At 41.5% G+C, this 19284-nt stretch overlaps 1 protein-coding gene across 1 annotated transcript in view; it reads left to right on the forward strand.

Annotated features, from left to right (window-relative positions):
• Positions 1–19284, forward strand: part of LOC126176755 (solute carrier family 22 member 7-like) — a 319454-nt gene that overhangs the window by 53843 nt on the left and 246327 nt on the right. Inside the window, exons 4-6 of the mRNA XM_049923923.1 lie at positions 10662–10819; positions 12111–12279; positions 16641–16678. Of these exons, the coding sequence (XP_049779880.1) occupies positions 10662–10819; positions 12111–12279; positions 16641–16678 (365 nt within the window). The remainder of the gene's footprint in view (positions 1–10661; positions 10820–12110; positions 12280–16640; positions 16679–19284) is intronic.

Consider the following 19284-nt stretch of genomic DNA (forward strand, 5'->3'; position numbering starts at 1 on the left):
AGCCAATGTGAAGCTGACAGAAAATGGCAGATTCCCCGTGAGAAGCACGAAGGGAAGACTGCCACGTGGCCGTGGTCGCCTTTATTTCTCGTAGTCTTTTAGAAGAAAGCAGGGCACACCAATCAGTGTTCAACTGGTGGTGGGTAGTCGACCACAGGCCCAGTTCTGGCACCCCCAACTTCAAAGTCGTCATCCTGATAGCTAACTTAGCGAACAGATCAGCATGTTCGTTCACTGGGATCTCCGATGTGACCTGGGATCCAGTCAAAGACGGTCGATCGTCCGTCTCGATTAAGGTCAGAAAGGGGATATGAACGATCACGATCAGTGGGTGTCGAGGGCAGCACTGGTCGATAGCCTAATGACAAGGTTCCAGAGGCTTCAGATATTGCAATTACTAGCATATTTGTTGTTCATTTCACTTCAGGCGATAATTTTAAACCTTTAAATTTATAGTTGTTACACAGTCAATGAAATTATCACCTAATTTTAATTTAACAGTGTTAATACGATATTAATATACACTTGTGAGATTCGGTCGCTCAGTGGTTAAGAGCCATACTACTGACCCAAAGGGCACGGGTTTGGCACCTAGTCAGTCCTACAATATTTATCTGATACTTTTCACTTTTGGGAGTGATTTGCATTTACAAAACACGCATAATTGCGCCGTGGTTCGAGGGTTCTCATTGAGCTATAGGTACCACTCTAGCTCACTGGGTAAGCCAGTTGTATGGCCGGGGGAAAGTAACAGGATATGTGCAAGTGGGCGTGACACATACATGCGCCCATGATTCGCTCGCTGTCACTGCGTTCGACAGATATATCTATCTACGACATTCTGTGGCTTTTTGCTAATGGACTAACGGGAATGATGAGTTTCATGCCGATAATTGTAAACTGAGGTGATAAAAGTTATGGGATAGCCCCTAAAAACAATTCGGACATCCTTTTGCCCCGTGTAGTGGGACATCTCGACACGACATGGATTCAAGAAGTTGTTGGAAGTCTCCTGGAGCTGCACTGCCTCTATAGACATCCATAACTGCCAAAGCGTTGCCGGTGAAGCATTCTGTGCACGCAGTGACCTCTCGACTAAGTCCCATAAATGTTCGATAGGATTCATGTCGAGCGACCTGGCTGTCCACATCATTCGCTCGAATTGTCCAGAATGTTCTGCAAAGCAATCTCGAACAATTGTGGCCCACTTACATGGCTCATTGTCGTCTATAAAAATTCCATCTTTGTGTCCAAGTAGCCGAACATAACCATTTCCAGTCAGTGTGTAACGACTACGCTCGGGCGGACGTTAACTCTTTAAAGCCTGTACTATGGTAAGTTGACGGGCTTCACCTTATAAGAAAGGATTTTAGTAAATAAGTTGACCGCGTGTACCTGAATGGAGGCAAAATCAGACCTACACCCACTCAGTAACAACAAGGATACATCAAGCAAGTCCAAAGTGCAACTGCATGTTAGGACGGACAAGAAACATACACAACAGATGCTACCAATTGTTAATAATACGGTCGCCAGCCTAGTTAGGCATAAACTGAGTTTCTTCCCTGTACAAGAGGAAGTACGTTCAAGCATAACAACACGTAGTAATACTGCATTATATGGTAAATTTTAGAACCAGAAAAATCTACTGAACTAAGAATCTCACTTTCTGTACTAATATGGACACACCATAAATACACAACAATACACTATAATGTTTACTACAACCTGCGTTTTGTCTTTTGATCCGACTGAAATCGGGCATAGGTTACCCTAGAAATAGCAGTTTTGAAACACACCTACAAAGTCAATTTTAAGAAGGGAAAACACTGATAAATTTAGGTTTTATATTGACTTTAACTTTGCTGGTCAAATCGGTTCAGTACACTTCAGAATTCAAATAAATAGAAAAGAAAGAAAGGGGGGGGAGACCCTGAAACTGTTATGATCACTACATTGGAATTTTAATTATTGAAAGAATTAAGCATTCAAGATTTCCAAAATATGATTTATCACTCTTTTTGCCTTACTTCCTGCTCATTTAACTACCGTTATTTTTGTCTCAACTTCATTACTAAACCAATTTCCACATTATCTTCCATATTTGTCATACCTATATTATTCGTCCAGTATTCATTAACAATAAAGTTCTTTAAACATCATTCTAACATAGATAGGTCTGCAGGTAATTATTATTAACATAAACTTTAAATCTTCATCTTGGGATACTCGGATTGCACAACATGTGGAAAGGACCCTGTCTAGGTTAGTTGTGAGAATAATTAATTGATAGGACAGTTCTGGTAAAATTTAAGTTATTATTGAACAGTATGTAGCAAACGTGACACCGGTCCACACGAATACAGTACTGAAAGCTTCAACCTGTTCGTATCGATGAGGCGGTCGGCAGGCGGCGAGACGGCGAGGCACAAAGCACACGTGCAATTACAGCAATGGCTCACGAAATATCGGCACTTTACTTCTTCATGGCGTCGCAATGCTTTTCCATTTAGTGCCTATGACATATTGTCATGCTGTATAGACGTCGGAAACAGCGCATCCGAGGCTCAACGAAACCACTTTTTCCAGGAGAGCCTCCTCGATCCAGCACGTGTTTCTCAGATCGATGCCCAACTCCGACTACTACTGCTGAGCAAGTTATGCCGTACCGTGCCCGTGTGTATTTTCCCGCGCTCGCCTACCTCCACCTTTTCCTGCTCCCCTGCAGACAGGGTATTCACCAAAGGTTTTACATTCCACATATTCTAATACATTACCTACGTATGGACCAGGCATACAATTACATCTTTCACATCTTACAATATTTCCAACATTAGTTCCACTTCCCTTTGATTACAACATTACTTGAAATTTGACATAAATATTAAAATTTTACATCGAAATTTGTTTATAGCTTTTTCAACATAATGTCATGAAACAAAAAAGAAATGAAACCAGAATATCGATTATACTAATTTATCGAAATTCAGAAGACAAAAATTTATTACATATACAGTAGGATAACGTTAGTGTTGTTACAAGTGTTCAGTTCAGTTGGATCAGCAGATCCTGTCTGTTCCATGCAGACACAGCCCACACCATTATGGAGTCACGAGTAGCTTGTTGACAACTGCGTCCACGGCCTCGTGGGGTCTGCGTCCCATTCAAACCCTGCCATCAGCTCTTACCAGGTGAAATCCGGACTGTTTTCTGCAGTCGTCTAGGGTCCGACCAATGTTTTAGCGGGCCCTGCTGCCATAGACCAGTAACGCCATATTTCGCCGCACTGCCCTGACGGTTACGTTCGTCGTACATCCGACATTGATTTCCGCCGTCGTTTGACACAGTGTTGCTTGTCTGTCAGCACTGACAATTCTACGCAAACACCGCTGCTCTCGGTTGTTAAGTGAAGGCCGTCGAGCACTGCATTGTCCTTGGTGAGAGGTAACGCCTGAAATTTGGTATCCTGGGCACACTCTTCGCATTATGGAGCTCGGAATATTGAATTCCCTAGCGATTTCCGAAGTGGTATGTCTCATGGATCTAGGCAGAACCACCATGCCGCGTTCAAATTCTGTTAATTCCCGTTGTACGGTTATAATCCGTTCGGAAACGTTTTCACATGGATCACCCTGCAAATGACAGCTCCGGCGATGTACTGACCTCTCATACGTTGTGTACGCCATATTATTTCCATATCTACATGTGCATATCGCTATCCCAATACTTTTGTCATCTCTGTGTAACGCTATTGGTTAATGACAAAAGATAAAGAAGAACGAGAAGTAGAGAGGTAACCCATCAGGGGTTGAACCTACAGTGATGACCCAACAGTTACGACCACCACCCACCACGAGATTGACTGCAGCCTTGAGGCGATGCCGACACTAGAAGCTGTAACGAGAGCACAAAGTAACTTCAGAAAATAAATTACGCATGTCGCCTCACAATAAGTCCATTGTGCAACAAGAGTGTCACACAGTCGGTAGAGCCGCGAGGGATAGCCGCGTGGTCTTAGGCGCCTGGCCACGGTTCGCCCGTCTTCCCCCATCGGAGGTTCGAGTCCTCTCTGCGGCATGGATGTGTGTGTTTATCACTGTATAAGTGTATATGTATGTGTGTGGGTTTTATCACGGGATAATTATATATTTTTATTTTTATAATTATGTTTTATGATTTTGGTTGGGGTAGCTTTAAATATTGTGGGCTAGCATGAGACTTTTTGTTAACTTACACCGCGATAACACTCGTACGGACATCGGCTGCACCGAAGTACGTACGATATAATATTTTTTAAACACAACGCGCAACTCACCGCCTTCTAATAAATAGTTTGCGTGAGCGTTGTTATTTAGAAAAGAAAATTTGCGTATTCTTACGCAAACTGTAATTATTAACATGGGTCTCAGGGGCCACTGGTTATTTATATACCAAACTGGAAGTGGAAATGAAGTCCCATGCTTCTTTACAGAGCGTAGGGGAACGATGCGGGAGACCCGCACCGCCTTACAAGGAAAGGTCCTAATGGAGGTGGTTTGCCGTTGCCTTCCTCCGACCGTAATGGGGATGAATGATTATGATGAAGACGACACAACAACACCCAGTCATCTCGAGGCAGGAAAAATCCCTGACCCCGCTGGAAATCGAATCCGGGACCCCGTGCTCGGGAAGCGAGAACGCTACCGCGAGACCACGAGGGGCTATACTACACAAAGATTAACTGAGATATTGCGGAATGTAATGATTTTCAATACTTCTTGTTCATTATTTGCAAGGCGAAACTGGAGAGAATCACATCTGCCGTTAGGCGGCCAAAATGAAACATACTGAACTCATTCAGTGCTGTGAACTTTGTTGTTGTTGTTGTGGTCTTCAGTCCTGAGACTGGTTTGATGCAGCTCTCCATGCTACTCTATCCTGTGCAAGCTTCTTCATCTCCCAGTATCTACTGCAACCTACATCCTTCTGAAACTGCTTAGTGTATTCATCTCTTGGTCTCCCTCTACGATTTTTACCCTCCACACTGCCCTCCAATGCTAAATTGGTGATCCCTTGATGCCTCAAAACATGTCCTACCAACCGATCCCTTCTTCTAGTCAAGTTGTGCCACAAACTTCTCTTCTCCCCAATCCTATTCAATACCTCCTCATTAGTTACGTGATCTACCCACCTTATCTTCAGCATTCTTCTGTAGCACCACATTTCAAAAGCTTCTATTCTCTTCTTGTCCAAACTAGTTATCGTCCATGTTTCACTTCCATACATGGCTACACTCCATACAAATACTTTCAGAAACGACTTCCTGACACTTAAATCTATACTCGATGTTAACAAATTCCTCTCCTTGAGAAACGCTTTCCTTGCCATTGCCAGTCTACATTTTATATCCTCTCTACTTCGACCATCATCGGTTATTTTACTCCCTAAATAGCAAAACTCCTTTACTACTTTAAGTGTCTCATTTCCTAATCTAATTCCCTCAACATCACCCGACTTAATTTGACTACATTCCATTATCCTCGTTTTGCTTTTGTTGATGTTCATCTTATATCCTCCTTCAAGACACTGTCCATTCCGTTCAACTGCTCTTCCAAGCCCTTTGCTGTCTCTGACAGAATTACAATGTCATCGGCGAACCTCAAAGTTTTTACTTCTTCTCCATGAATTTTAATACCTACTCCGAATTTTTCTTTTGTTTCCTTTACTGCTTGCTCAATATACAGATTGAATAACATCGGGGAGAGGCTACAACCCTGTCTTACTCCTTTCCAAACCACTGCTTCCCTTTCATGCCCCACGACTCTTATAACTGCCATCTGCTTTCTGTACAAACTGTAAATAGCCTTTCGCTCCCTGTATTTTACCCCTGCCATCTTCAGAATTTGAAAGAGATTATTCCAGTTAACATTGTCAAAAGCTTTCTCTAAGTCTACAAATGCTAGAAACGTAGGTTTGCCTTTTCTTAATCTTTCTTCTAAGATAAGTCGTAAGGTCAGTATTGCCTCACGTGTTCCAACATTTCTACGGAATCCAAACTGATCTTCCCCGAGGTCGGCTTCTACCAGTTTTTCCATTCGTCTGTAAAGAATTCGCGTTAGTATTTACAGCTGTGACTTATTAAACTGATAGTTCGGTAATTTTCACATCTGTCAACACCTGCTTTCTTTGGGATTGGAATTATTATATTCTTCTTGAAGTCTGAGGGTATTTCGCCTGTCTCATACATCGTGCTCACCAGATGGTAGAGTTTTGTCATGACTGGCTCTCCCGAGGCCATCAGTAGTTCAAACGGAATGTTGTCTACTCCCGGGGCCTTGTTTCGACTCAGGTCTTTCAGTGCTCTGTCAAACTCTTCACGCAGTATCTTATCTCCCATTTCGTCTTCATCTACATCCTCTTCCATTTCCATAATATTGTCCTCAAGTACATCGCCCTTGTATAAACCCTCTATATACTCCTTCCACCTTTCTGCCTTCCCTTCTTTGCTTAGAACTGGGTTGCCATCTGAGCTCTTGATATTCATACAAGTGGTTCTCTTCTCTCCAAAAGTCTCTTTAATTTTCCTGTAGGCAGTATCTATATTACCCCTAGTGAGACAAGCCTCTACATCCTTACATTTGTCCTCTAGCCATCCCTGCTTAGCCATTTTGCACTTGCTGTCGATATCATTTTTGAGACGTTTGTATTCCTTTTTGCCTGCTTCATTTACTGCATTTTTATATTTTCTCCTTTCATCAATTAAATTCAATATTTCTTCTGTTACCCAAGGATTTCTACTAGCCCTCGTCTTTTTACTTACTTGATCCTCTGCTGCCTTCACTACTTCATCCCTCAAAGCTACCCATTCTTCTTCTACTGTATTTCTTTTCCCCATTCCTGTCAATTGTTCCTTTATGCTCTCCCTGAAACTCTCTGAAACCTCTGGTTCTTTCAGTTTATCCAGGTCCCATCTCCTTAAATTCCCACCTTTTTGCAGTTTCTTCAGTTTCAATCTGCAGTTCATAACCAATAGATTGTGGTCAGAATCCACATCTGCCCCAGGAAATGTCTTACAATTTAAAACCTGGTTCCTAAATCTCTGTCTTACCATTATATAACCTATCTGATACCTTTTAGTATCTCCAGGATCCTTCCAGGTATACAACCTTCTTTTATGATTCTTGAACCAAGTGTTGGCTATGATTAAGTTATGCTCTGTGCAAAATTCTACAAGGCGGCTTCCTCTTTCATTGCTTCCCCCCAATCCATATTCACCTACTATGTTTCCTTCTCTCCCTTTTCCTACTGACGAATTCCAGTCACCCATGACTGTGAACTTTAGTAAATGAAATCTATCACTACTGTCTTTAACTTTGAAATTAATGAAAGATCAAAATTGAGAAGTCTCTCGCATTTACATTTAATAACATGAATCGTCAGCGTAATGGCCGACTAAATCCTGCTAGGGGAGATGAGCTCCATGCACTACGAAGTTCTGTAAAAATGTCGTTAATTATAATTAATGGTTGCGCTCTTGAGAGGTTACAACTAAGTCCATAATACACTCTTTCAAAAATACAGATAAAACTTACGTTAATTGTCAAACAGCAATCTGAATCACTTTGGAGTGTAGTGCAGCATTCTACAAAAGCTACTTCACCTGCGGAAATAATGCGTAACTTACGTTTTCGAGTCCCCTCGTACATACACTGACTTGAAAGAAGTCGTGGGCGTACGTCATGTACACATACAGATGTCGGTAGTATCGCATAGACTGGGTATAAAAAGTCAGAACATTCACGAAGCTGTCATTTGTACAGAAATGATAGTGTGAAAAATTATCCGCTGTAATTATGGCCGCACGACGGGAATTAACAGACTTTAAACGCGGAATGGTTGTTGGAAATAGACGCATGGGTCATTCCATTATGGAAATCGTTAGGGATTCAAATATTCCGAGATACACAGCGCCAAGAGTGCGCCGGGAATGCCAAATTTCAGGCATTACCTCTCACCAAGGACAATATAGTGGCTGACGGCCTTCACTTAACGACCGAGAGCAGCGTAGAGCTGTCAATGCTAACAGACAAGCAACACTGCGTGAAATAATCGCAGAAATCAATATGGGACGTACGACGAGTGCAACCGTTGAGACAGTGCGGTGAAATTTGGCGTTAATGGATCAAGACAGCAGACGACGGACGCGAGTGCCTTTGTTAGCATCACGACATCGCCTTCAGCGTCTCTCATGGGGTGGTCACATTATCGGTTGGACCGTAGGCGACTGGGAAACCTTGGCCTGGTGAGATGAGTCATGATCTCAGGTGGTAAATGATGATGTTAGGGTCGAGTGTGAGCAGACCCAACGAAGCCACGCACCCAGCTTGTCAACAATGCACTTTCCAAGATGATGGTGGCTTCATATTTGTATGAGTTGTGTTTACATGGAATGGACTGTGTCCTCTGACCCAACTGAACCAGCCATTGACTGGATATGGTTGTGTTCAGCTTCTTGGAGACTATTTGCAGCCTTTCATGTAGTTCACGTTCCGAAACAACGATGGAATTTTTACGGATCACAATGCGCCATGCGACTGGGACACAATTGTTCTCGATTGGTTTCGTAGAACATTGCAGACAATTCGAGCGAGTTCTCAACGCAGATCGCCGGACATGAACCCCGTGGAACTTTTATGGGACATAATCGTGAGGTCAGTTTGTGCACATGTATGTATATATATATATATAGTGCCAGCATGGCTCAGTATTTCTACTGTTGATTTCCAACGACTTTTTGATTCAATACCACGCCGAGTTGCTGCGCTCCACTGGGGAAAAGCATGTCTGACATGATATTAGGAGGTATCCCACGACACTTGTCACCTCAGTGTAAGTGGGGCGCTAATAGGAAAATCCACTGAGATACGTGGCTCAGCAAAGTGCAGACTGTTATGACACTACACCTGGGAACGAGCATCTTGGAAACGGTGTAGCAAGTCAGCTGTTCACATGCTACTGTCGTATCTACAGCAAATGGATGAACGACTGTGGAACCACGAGCAGGCGACAAGCTTTTGAATGTCTGTACCTTATCACGTTAAGTCACATAGTGCTCAGAGCCATTTTAAACCTGCACATTGCAGGGAAGCAGCCTACTCACACCTTATAAAATTCTCACCAGTCTTTCCATTGTGTGCCAGCCTAGTCCGCTGTAACTAGCTCTGACGTCATAAATGTTGCGCAATACTTTAAAAATCAAGTAAATAACCTGAAACAGTTCTAGCATGTCAGGAGTAATACTAAATTAATATGTGTTGAATGTCAGTTCGATAACTTTAACCATTTTCGAAATTTGGACGTTTTTCTGTAAAAATCATTGGCGCAACAGAAAAGAGCTAGAGACTTAAAAATTTATATTTAGATTCCTTTTTCATAATAATTTAATAGAAACAGTACTTTGGATCTCACAAATTAAAATTTTAGTTGAAATTCAATATTTTCTGGTTTTTGTCTTAAAAATTAAGGAAGCAAGACAGATTAAGTAGGCTAATAAATAAGGCTAGGATGTTTAAATTTAAGTAGAATGGAGATCCGCTATAATCATAAAGATGTGAGAAGTTTCAACTCAAGAACTATAAAACTATAGCGATAGCGTATCTCCAAAGGGCAAGTTCAGAGTTCGTCTACTGCGTGTATTATAATTAAATTAATTCTCTCGCCCAAAATATTTTACTTAGCCACGACAGACTTTTATTATGATTACTTACCTATGTGCTGAATGCACATTTAAATTGAGAGCTTCATCGGCCATCAGCAAAAGAAGCTATGATTTATGCAATAACTTAAAGTGGTGGATTACTAGCCCAGCGGCTAGTCGGGAGAGCCGATTTGATCAGGCGTTCCCTTAGCCGTCCGCACCGCGGCTGTATATATAAGAACGCTGCGTGAGGAAGAAGGCCCCAGTTCTCTCCAGACGCTGATTTGCGCACCATCTGCGTCGCGTCGCGTCGGTATCATTGCTATAAACAGCCTCGGATGCAGTAATAAGTTACTCGAGATACGCGTAACCATGAAATCGTTTTCGAGTGAAGTGTAAATTCTGGGATGACTTTCATGATATATCTTCAGTTTGCGTATGTTGTATTTTCACGTGCCGTCGCGGGACAGACATTCTACCGTTATTTAGCGTGTCGTTTGATGAACATTATCATCAAATTATGGCGAGCATTCATTTAAACATTTAATTTGGACAGTTATAGTTGCATCAGCGCATTAGACTCTGAACTGCTCTGTTAGTCAGGTTGTGTGGATTCTTTTTCTTTCATCTGTGCCTTTCAGAATACAGAGAACATTTTTTTCACGATCGTTTTTGATTATGAATCCCAGACAATCTCCTAATTCCTCAGAGCTATAAGCTGTAGCTATAAGTGTATTTCTCAGGTGAAGTGGGCACTAGGAATTCTAATTACAGGCTTCATGTTTTGCTAATCACTTTCTGGTTGCCGAAATTGTAGTTAGAGAGCCAGTGTTGAGAACGGCAAAACAACAGCATAAATAATAGGAACATTTATATAACAATTAATTCTACCCGCCGCCCCACAACATGATCATAGGACTTTATCTGCTAGCTGGACTGCCCAGCACCTCGAGATGCAGGCTGAGCTGACTCTTGCTGACGACAGGTACGGCCGCCGCCCCCAGCAGCTGCTGTGCCTGTCAGCCCACGTGGTCAGCAGGCTGCTGGTCGTGCTCGCTCCACACGTGCTGCCGCTCTTCATCCTGGCAGTATCACTCGTGTCAGCTGCGGCTGGGCCTTTGGCAGAATCTGTCTTGTCTGTTGGTAAGTGTTAAAAATATAGATTCAACTTTCACAACAATCTCAGCAACAAGCCAATGCAGTGAAATATTAAACCAGAATTGTAATATGTGAGGTCCGCCAGTTATGCAAAACACCGTTTTTTCTCAGTACCCAAACACGTTTCTGCACCACTGTGCCATCATCAGTGGGTTTCCGTTTTATTTATTCTGCAATGTGAACACGTTTACTAAATGATTACAAAAATATGTGGATATTTAGTTCAAACAATAGTTCATTTCTTTTTGTTAATACCTTGGTGTGCGTGATTTTTCAGGACCACCTGTGTATTATTTATTACAGGTTGCTTGTCATCTGCAACCAAACGATGTTGATGAGAAATTTTGTTTGGTTGCAGATGACAAGCTACCTGTAATAAATAATACACAAGTGGTCCTGAAAAATCGCGCACACCAAGTGTACAGGTGATTAGATTAGGAAATGAGACACTTGAAGTAGTAAATGAGTTTTGCTATTTGGGGAGCAAAATAACTGACGATGGTCGAAGTAGAGAGGACATGAAGTGAAGATTGGCGATGGCAAGGAAAGCCTTTTTGAAGAAGAGAAATTTGTTAACATCGAGTATAGATTTAAGTATCAGTAAGTCGTTTCTGAAAGTATTTCTATGGCGTGTAGCTGTGTATGGAATTGAAACATGGACGATCACTAGTTTAGACAAGAAGAGAATTGAAGCTTTCAAAATAATGTACTGCACAAGGATGCTGAAGATTAGGTGGGTAGATCGTGTAACTAATGAGGAGGTACGGAATAGAATTGGAGAGAAGAGCAATTTGTGGTACAACTTGACTAGAATAAGAGATCGGTTAATAGGACATATTCTGATGCATCAAGGGATCACCAATTTAGTATTGGAAGGCAGCGTGGAGGGTAAAAATTGTAGAGGGAGACCAAGAGATGAATACACTAAGCAGATTCAGAAGGATGTAGCTTGATGTTACTTGGATATTAAGAAGCTTGCGCAGGATAGAGTAGCGTGGAGTGCTGCATCAAACCAGTCTCTGGACTGATGACGACATCAACAACAACACCATTCGTACTACAATGGAGTAGAAAAAGTGGCTTGGTTTAGTAAACACTGCTCGTTTACAGTTTTAGGCTTTCATTAAAAGTTATTTATTGTGGAACCATACATAGTGCTATGGTGTCTGTCCTGCAAGTGCACTATAGAATCTTCTCCGAAACATTTTTGAAGTGAAGTCTGTGTTATTTGATACTTAATATTGAAAGCATTTGAGGATGATTTCTCGTGTTTCAGGTTTGGAGCTAACTGATATCAAGCACCGCACTGCAGTCAACCGCTATGCGTGCTGCAGCATGGCCGTCGGAATGATGCTTGCTGGTCTGGTGTCTTGGGCGCTGCCCAATTGGAACTATTCCCTCTCGTTTGCTGCCCTCAGTTGTTTTATACTATTCTTCTTCTTCAGGTAATATACACAAAACAAGCGATACGTGGGGATGTGTAAAGATGCAATGAATATTAAAATTTTATGATTTTGAGATGAATGAACAAAGGACGACGAAAATGTACAGCTTGTGTTTAGTCAGCGTGTCTTGTGCAAGAACAGAAGTTCACCACAGATTATTTTTGAGCGAGAAGCATGTACAGTAGAATGGTGTGATGCGAAGCACATAGCGAGCTACGTAGAGCTTTGGAGTGTCTCATATCACTGTACAGTCGAGTGGTCCATTGTTGTGTGTGTGCCGTGGGACATTGCTCACAATTAATCAAGTGCAGGGGCTGAAGATCTGTTGGTGTTCGGTATTCCCAGACTGCTCCTATGTACGTCATCAGCCTTATAATGAGAGTTACATACACGTACTAGCCATGCTGCCATTCAGTGTACTTTGGCAGTTGAGCATTGGGTAGGAGGAATTAGAAAAGTCTGACTTAAGCTCTGGTTTCAATTTCCTCCAGTCCAACTTAACGCCAATGTAGCTAATTCTCACAGAAAAATGTTTGTGTAATGTGATTTATCTACACTGTTTGTGCTTGTGCATATATATATATATATGGAGTTTCTTTTGGTGGAAAACCAGGGCATCTCAGATATTCATAGGCGCTTGCAGAATGTCTACGGTGATCTGGCAGTGGACAAAAGCACGGTGAGTCGTTGGGCAAAGCGTGTGTCATCATCGCCGCAAGGTCAGGCAAGACTGTCTGATCTCCCGCGTGCGGGCCGGCCGTGCACAGCTGTGACTCCTGCAATGGCGGAGCGTGCGAACACACTCGTTCGAGATGATCGACGGATCACCATCAAACAACTCAGTGCTCAACTTGACATCTCTGTTGGTAGTGCTGTCACAATTGTTCACCAGTTGGGATATTCAAAGGTTTGTTCCCGCTGGGTCCCTCGTTGTCTATCCGAACACCATATAAAGCAAAGGAGAACCATCTGTGCGGAATTGCTTGCTCGTCATGTGTCTGAGGGTGACAATTTCTTGTCAAAGATTGTTACAGGCGATGAAACATGGGTTCATCACTTCGAACCTGAAACAAAACGGCAAACAATGGAGTGGCGCCACACCCACTCCCCTACCGAGAAAAAGTTTAAAGCCATACCCTCAGCCGGTAAAGTCACGGTTACAGACTTCTGGGACGCTGAAGGGGTTATTCTGTTCGATGTCCTTCCCCATGGTCAAACGATCAACTCTGAAGTGTATTGTGCTACTCTTCAGAAATTGAAGAAACGACTTCAGCGTGTTCGTAGGCACAAAAATCTGAACGAACTTCTCCTTCTTCATGACAACGCTAGACCTCACACAAGTCTTCGCACCCGAAAGGAGCTCACAAAACTTCAGTGGACTGTTCTTCCTCATGCACCCTACAGCCCCGATCTCGCACCGTCGGATTTCCATATGTTTGGCCCAATGAAGGACGCAATCCGTGGGAGGCACTACGCGGATGATGAAGAGGTTATTGATGCAGTATGACGTTGGCTCCGACATCGACCAGTGGAATGGTACAGGCCCTCATTTCAAGGTGGCGTAAGGCCGTAGCATTGAATGGAGATTACGTTGAAAAATAGTGTTGTGTAGCTAAAAGATTGGTGAATAACCTGGTGTATTTCAATGCTGAATAAAACAACCCCTGTTTCAGAAAAAAAAATGTGTTGCATTACTTATTGAACTGCCCTCGTAATTTGAAAGAAATATTTATCTTACAAACAGCAGCGTGACCGAAATGCAGTCGCACTATCTAGTCCATATGATTTCAAATATCGTATGTCTGACGTAGGCGTGAGGCGCCTAGGCAACAAGTGTGAAAGTTGTGTTTGACGGGCTGAAACTGCCCTGGAAGAAAGTTCCGCCTGCTCCCGGAGGGTTGGGAATCTAGCGTCTCTTACTGGTTCACCGTCCCATCAGATTAAACGCAGTTTGATGGGCGGTGTCCAACCCAGTGAGTGTCTGATTCGATTGTGGGCCTCAGTGAGTATGTGTTTGTTCCACACGTCAATTCCGACTGGGGCGTTTACCGATAAGGTTTCCAGTAGCAAAGGCATGCTGAGCTATGTTGAGTACTCTGCTTTTTATTGGCCCTGAGAGGTGCAGACTCCGAGTTCTCGATTTCTCAAGTTCCGTAAGCTCTATTCCACTGTCTTGGTGGCCGTTTGTCGTCCGGTTCTGTCAATCTGTCTATCGGTACAACAGACAAAACATCTGATTATCTTAAACTGTCTGCGACGTTCTGGTAGCATATCAATCACTAGCGCGATGTGTGTGTTCTTCTGATTGCTGAACCTTATCGCTTCGAACCTATTATTATGCACACTGAGGAAAATTGTAGTAATTATCACACCACAATCTGTCTATCATCACAGGACAAGAGTCACAGTTAACTTTAACAATTTTCATATGACTTTTATAGATCATTTGTTACATAATTCCTATTATACCTTAATGGGTTATTTAGACAACGTAGAACAATCGTTTGTAAAAATGTAACACATATTTATAACACAATACCCACTTCATTCTATAATATACTTTCTATAATACACATTCTTACTGGAAAATCTTACATGTAGATCTGTGTGGTATTAGTAATAATTTTTCTTCTTCCTCATAGTGAGGGGGGACAACCAACTGGTTTTAACAACCGATTGTCCCGTCTACAATTTTTGTTCAGTCGTTTTTTTTCAGTCAAATGAAACAACCAATAATTGAATGTAGTCTCTGCGACCATGTAAGCTGTATCAGTGTTCTCACTCAGTCTCAATGTTTGAATTGTTTCACTTAATGTGAGACAGCTGACTGACAAGTCTCTGATGGTTACATCAGCCATATTAAGGTTTTCACTCAGTCTCTGGGTTTGAGAGATTTCATGTGCATACTCTTTCAGTCTTTTCGGTTATACATGAATCACAACTAATTTTGCCAACTTCTTTAGAGAAAAATAATGTAATTTATCTCAAGGAAAGCTGAAAAAAGTATATTTCTTAAAATGAAGCATTTTTAAAATTTAAGTATTCATTTACTTAAATATGCATTTTTCGTCCTTCTGGTATTAAATATGGATGTTTGGTGGGTTTTAATTGGTTAATGATTGGTGCTACAAGATAAATTTATGCTGAACTAAATGAACAATCACTTTTTTATTTAAATTTACTGAAACTCTATTTCAAAAAATGGCTCTGAGCACTATGGGACTTAACATCTTAGGTCAGCAGTCCCCTAGAACTTAGAACTACTTAAACCTAACTAACCTAAGGACATCACACACATCCATGCCCGAGGCAGGATTCGAACCTGCGACCATAGCAGTCCCGCGGTTCCGGACTGCAGCGCTTAGAACCGCACGGCCATCGCGGCCAGCAAAACTCTATTTCCTCTGGTTTGCACCAATCACCAATCATCCTATTTTGGTACATGCTGAGGTGACGTGAACATAAAACATATAATGTCAATCGTTGGAAGCTTTTTCTGCCAGAAATATTTGTTAATTTTCTTTGTATTTCTTTAATTAATATAGATTCAGGCTATGAATCATCTTTGCAGAGACTTTAAATCTCACTGAGTTTGCCTTGAGGATCATTTTCTAATCAGTCATAAGGTTTATTCCATCCTCACACCACTGAGCATTTCGGAATTCTGAAACCAAATACAGAGTTCACTATTAAGAAAATGCTTCTTCATAAACGTGGATGAAGAGCCAAACTAATAGTTAGTGAGTGCACTCAATATAAATCAGATGTCGGGACGACAACAATGGTGACGACAAGTGATAACAGAGTGGAGTCAACAATAAGGGTTAAATAGTGGCATAACAATGGAATGTTCACACTCAAAATGGAATGCATTGTTTTCCAACAACCAACTGAATCGATTCCTTTGATTCAGTTGTTCCCATCACTACTCCCTCATCTGAATATACATTTCATTGCTCAGGAATATCTACTCGGTTTTTCAGAGTTACAAAGATTCAAAGATTGAAGTGCATAGGAATAACGAAAGTTGTAAGGTGAATATATATATATATATATATATAACATATGTGTGTGTGTTTCATAATGGAACATTCGTTTCCCTATTAAGCTTAATTTTTTCGAGTATGAACATACTAAAATACTAAAGAATATTGTGCACTATCGATAAATTATTGTTAAGCTCGAAATGTAACCATTTAAATGTCCGAATGTATAAGTAAAGTTTTCATTGTGTCTTTTCTTTGTATTAAGCTGACAGCTCTAATATTGTTGTAAAGCTGATAAGTGGACCAATATTCTACTACAACTACAACTACTACTGTGATTAGTACTTACAGGAGACTTGTATTTTTTGGTGACAGTTGGTTCCCCGAGTCTCCACGCTGGCTGGCGTGCAGGGGTCGCGAGCAGGAGGCGCTGGCTGTTCTGCGGCGCATAGCAGCCACCAATGGCTCCACAGTGCCTCCGTTCACCTTGCAGGTGATCCAGACCGTGGGCAAGAGCAAGACAGACAGGAGGGGCTTCCTTGGCATATTCTCCAGCTGGAACGTCTTCAGAAACACAGTAATCCTCATTGTTGCCAGGTGACTTACCAAACAATTTTCCAACTCGTCTTTGTTCTACTAGAACCTAGCAGCTTATGGGTGGTGCACATTATCTGCAGCCTCTTCAAATTTCTAGTTCAAGGGGAAGGCGAAGGTGTCACAAAACTTGTGAAACCTTCCTAATTTCCTTCCACTCTATTCGGGACCAAAAATGACCAAAATTATGTTTTGTCACCAGGTGACAACTTCTGACTACAGTGCTGCATGTCTGATGTTTTCTCCAGTATTGTGGCGGTCGTGGAGTTACCAATGCACAAGCAATCTGCACTTTATTTATTGACTGATGCCTCCATACAGCAATACAGTTACCAATGCCATGTTGCGGCCACTGTCACATGGGCAGTGTGTGTAGATGGAATGCAGAAGCAGCATAACAGCAGCTGACAGTGAAACGTCCCCTTAGAACAATTTATACAAGACTGTGCTTAAACTGACACACAATATTTTGTAGCGCAACGCAATCTGACTTTCAGAAATCCCTACAAAGGAATGGCCCTGACTAACATTAACCTGTACCTTTCACAAATCACTTACCTCACCAAAAATCTTCGTTACTCGAACTACTGCAATACAGCGAGCGCCACTACTGCCAGCTAAATAAAAGATTCAAACTACAGAAGTCACTAACTACTGATAGGGATAATTAGCAAATGAAAGATTTTAATAGAGAACAAACAATGTATTTACCTTAATAGTCATAATATATATAACAGTTCATAATATCCAGTATAACAAATTTCAAAACTCCGCCATCTCTCTCCCCACATCCACCACTGCCGGCGGCCCACCTCCAACTGCGCAACGCTATGCGCTGTTCACATCCAGTTGCCACTGCCCAACACTACAATGGCAGACAACAATGTAAACCAGCCACAGACTGCACACAGCACAGCCAGTGATTTTCATACAGAGCGCTACGTAACGTTGCCAATAAGAAAATATAAACAGCCTACCTACATAGCCCCCATGCTCCCCACAAAAAATTTTACAAATTGTTTTGGGCAGTGGCCAATAATGATTTGATAGAATTTTTCATAATTACAATAACAAAGATATCAAATGCACACACTTACTGATACAATGTTGGTCCAAAGCTAAAATTTTCTCACAGTCCATAAAGACAGTTCATTCCAGTAAAACTGCCATTTCTTTTATCAAAGTCTGAGCAGTAAAAGACAATGCACACGGAAGTAGTGGATGTTCATGCAGTCTTGAAGAAGTAGTGTTGTCCTTCCAACGGAAAGACAGTGCTGACTCTTGACATGCAGACAGGTAATAGGCCACAACAGAGCAAACCCACCGCAGAGTCAGTCGAAGTTGATGCATATTGGTAGGTAGGTCATCACAGAGTAGACCCACTGTAGTCCTGGTAGAGATTGTGGTATTGGTGGGCCACCAGTGGTGCAGACCCACTGTAGTCCTTGTAGAGATGGCCAGCAGCCATCTGTTGTGACTGTGCGGGTGCACAATCACCATTGAAGAGTCTTGCGGAGAATATAGCAAGTCCATAACCACCACTTGTGCACTCACAAAGTTTTTGGAATTGTCCTTAGAACCAGCAATGCTGTTATCCAGTCCCTTGCTCAATTATCAACACACGTGCATACACTAACAGTCTCTGCTTCTCACATATTGTCCATATACTATGACCAACAGAAAAGTGTGCAGTGAAATGTAACTAACAAGTTAATAATATGATGAACTGGTATCAATTACAATTTTATAACATAAGAATACAATTACAAAGGTACAAAATACATCATTAAAGAACATAACAATAGAGATAACATTTGTAGTACAGGCTTTACAATAGAATAGAAATAAACATATACATCAGTGTTATAGGAATTATGACATGAGTACATACATAAAAGATCAGAATAACTTGTGAAACATCAACTTCACACATGAGCATTAAAGCAAAACAGAATAAATAATGTCTAAGCATACTTACAAGGTAAATAACATATTATTAATGCCAATTATAATTGAGGAGAACAGTATTCCTCATCATAGTGAATGTAGCTTAATATTAAAAGAAGAAAAACTTCTATGAAACTACACAGAGACAGGAAGAAAACAAATACACAAGGGTACACATAGTGGGATAACACAAAAGGAAAGGACAGGGTTCGTTTTCAGTGTAACATTTGGTACTGCAGTCCAACCCAAAACTTCATTCCATAGATCGTTCGTCTTATTTCAACCTTTGCTTCCACCAAACCAGAGTCCCTAAACACTACTCATTATTCCTTACCTTATTCGTCGACACTTCTTCAATATTTCATCATAACAGATACGTAGCTTAATCAAATAACTCGTATAGCATCAGCTTATTGATCATAAACATACCGCAACAGCATAATACACATAGTCATCGTAATAATAACATCATAACACC

The sequence above is a fragment of the Schistocerca cancellata genome, chromosome 3 (genome assembly GCF_023864275.1).
Source record: "Schistocerca cancellata isolate TAMUIC-IGC-003103 chromosome 3, iqSchCanc2.1, whole genome shotgun sequence".
NCBI classification, from domain to species: Eukaryota; Metazoa; Arthropoda; class Insecta; order Orthoptera; family Acrididae; genus Schistocerca; species Schistocerca cancellata.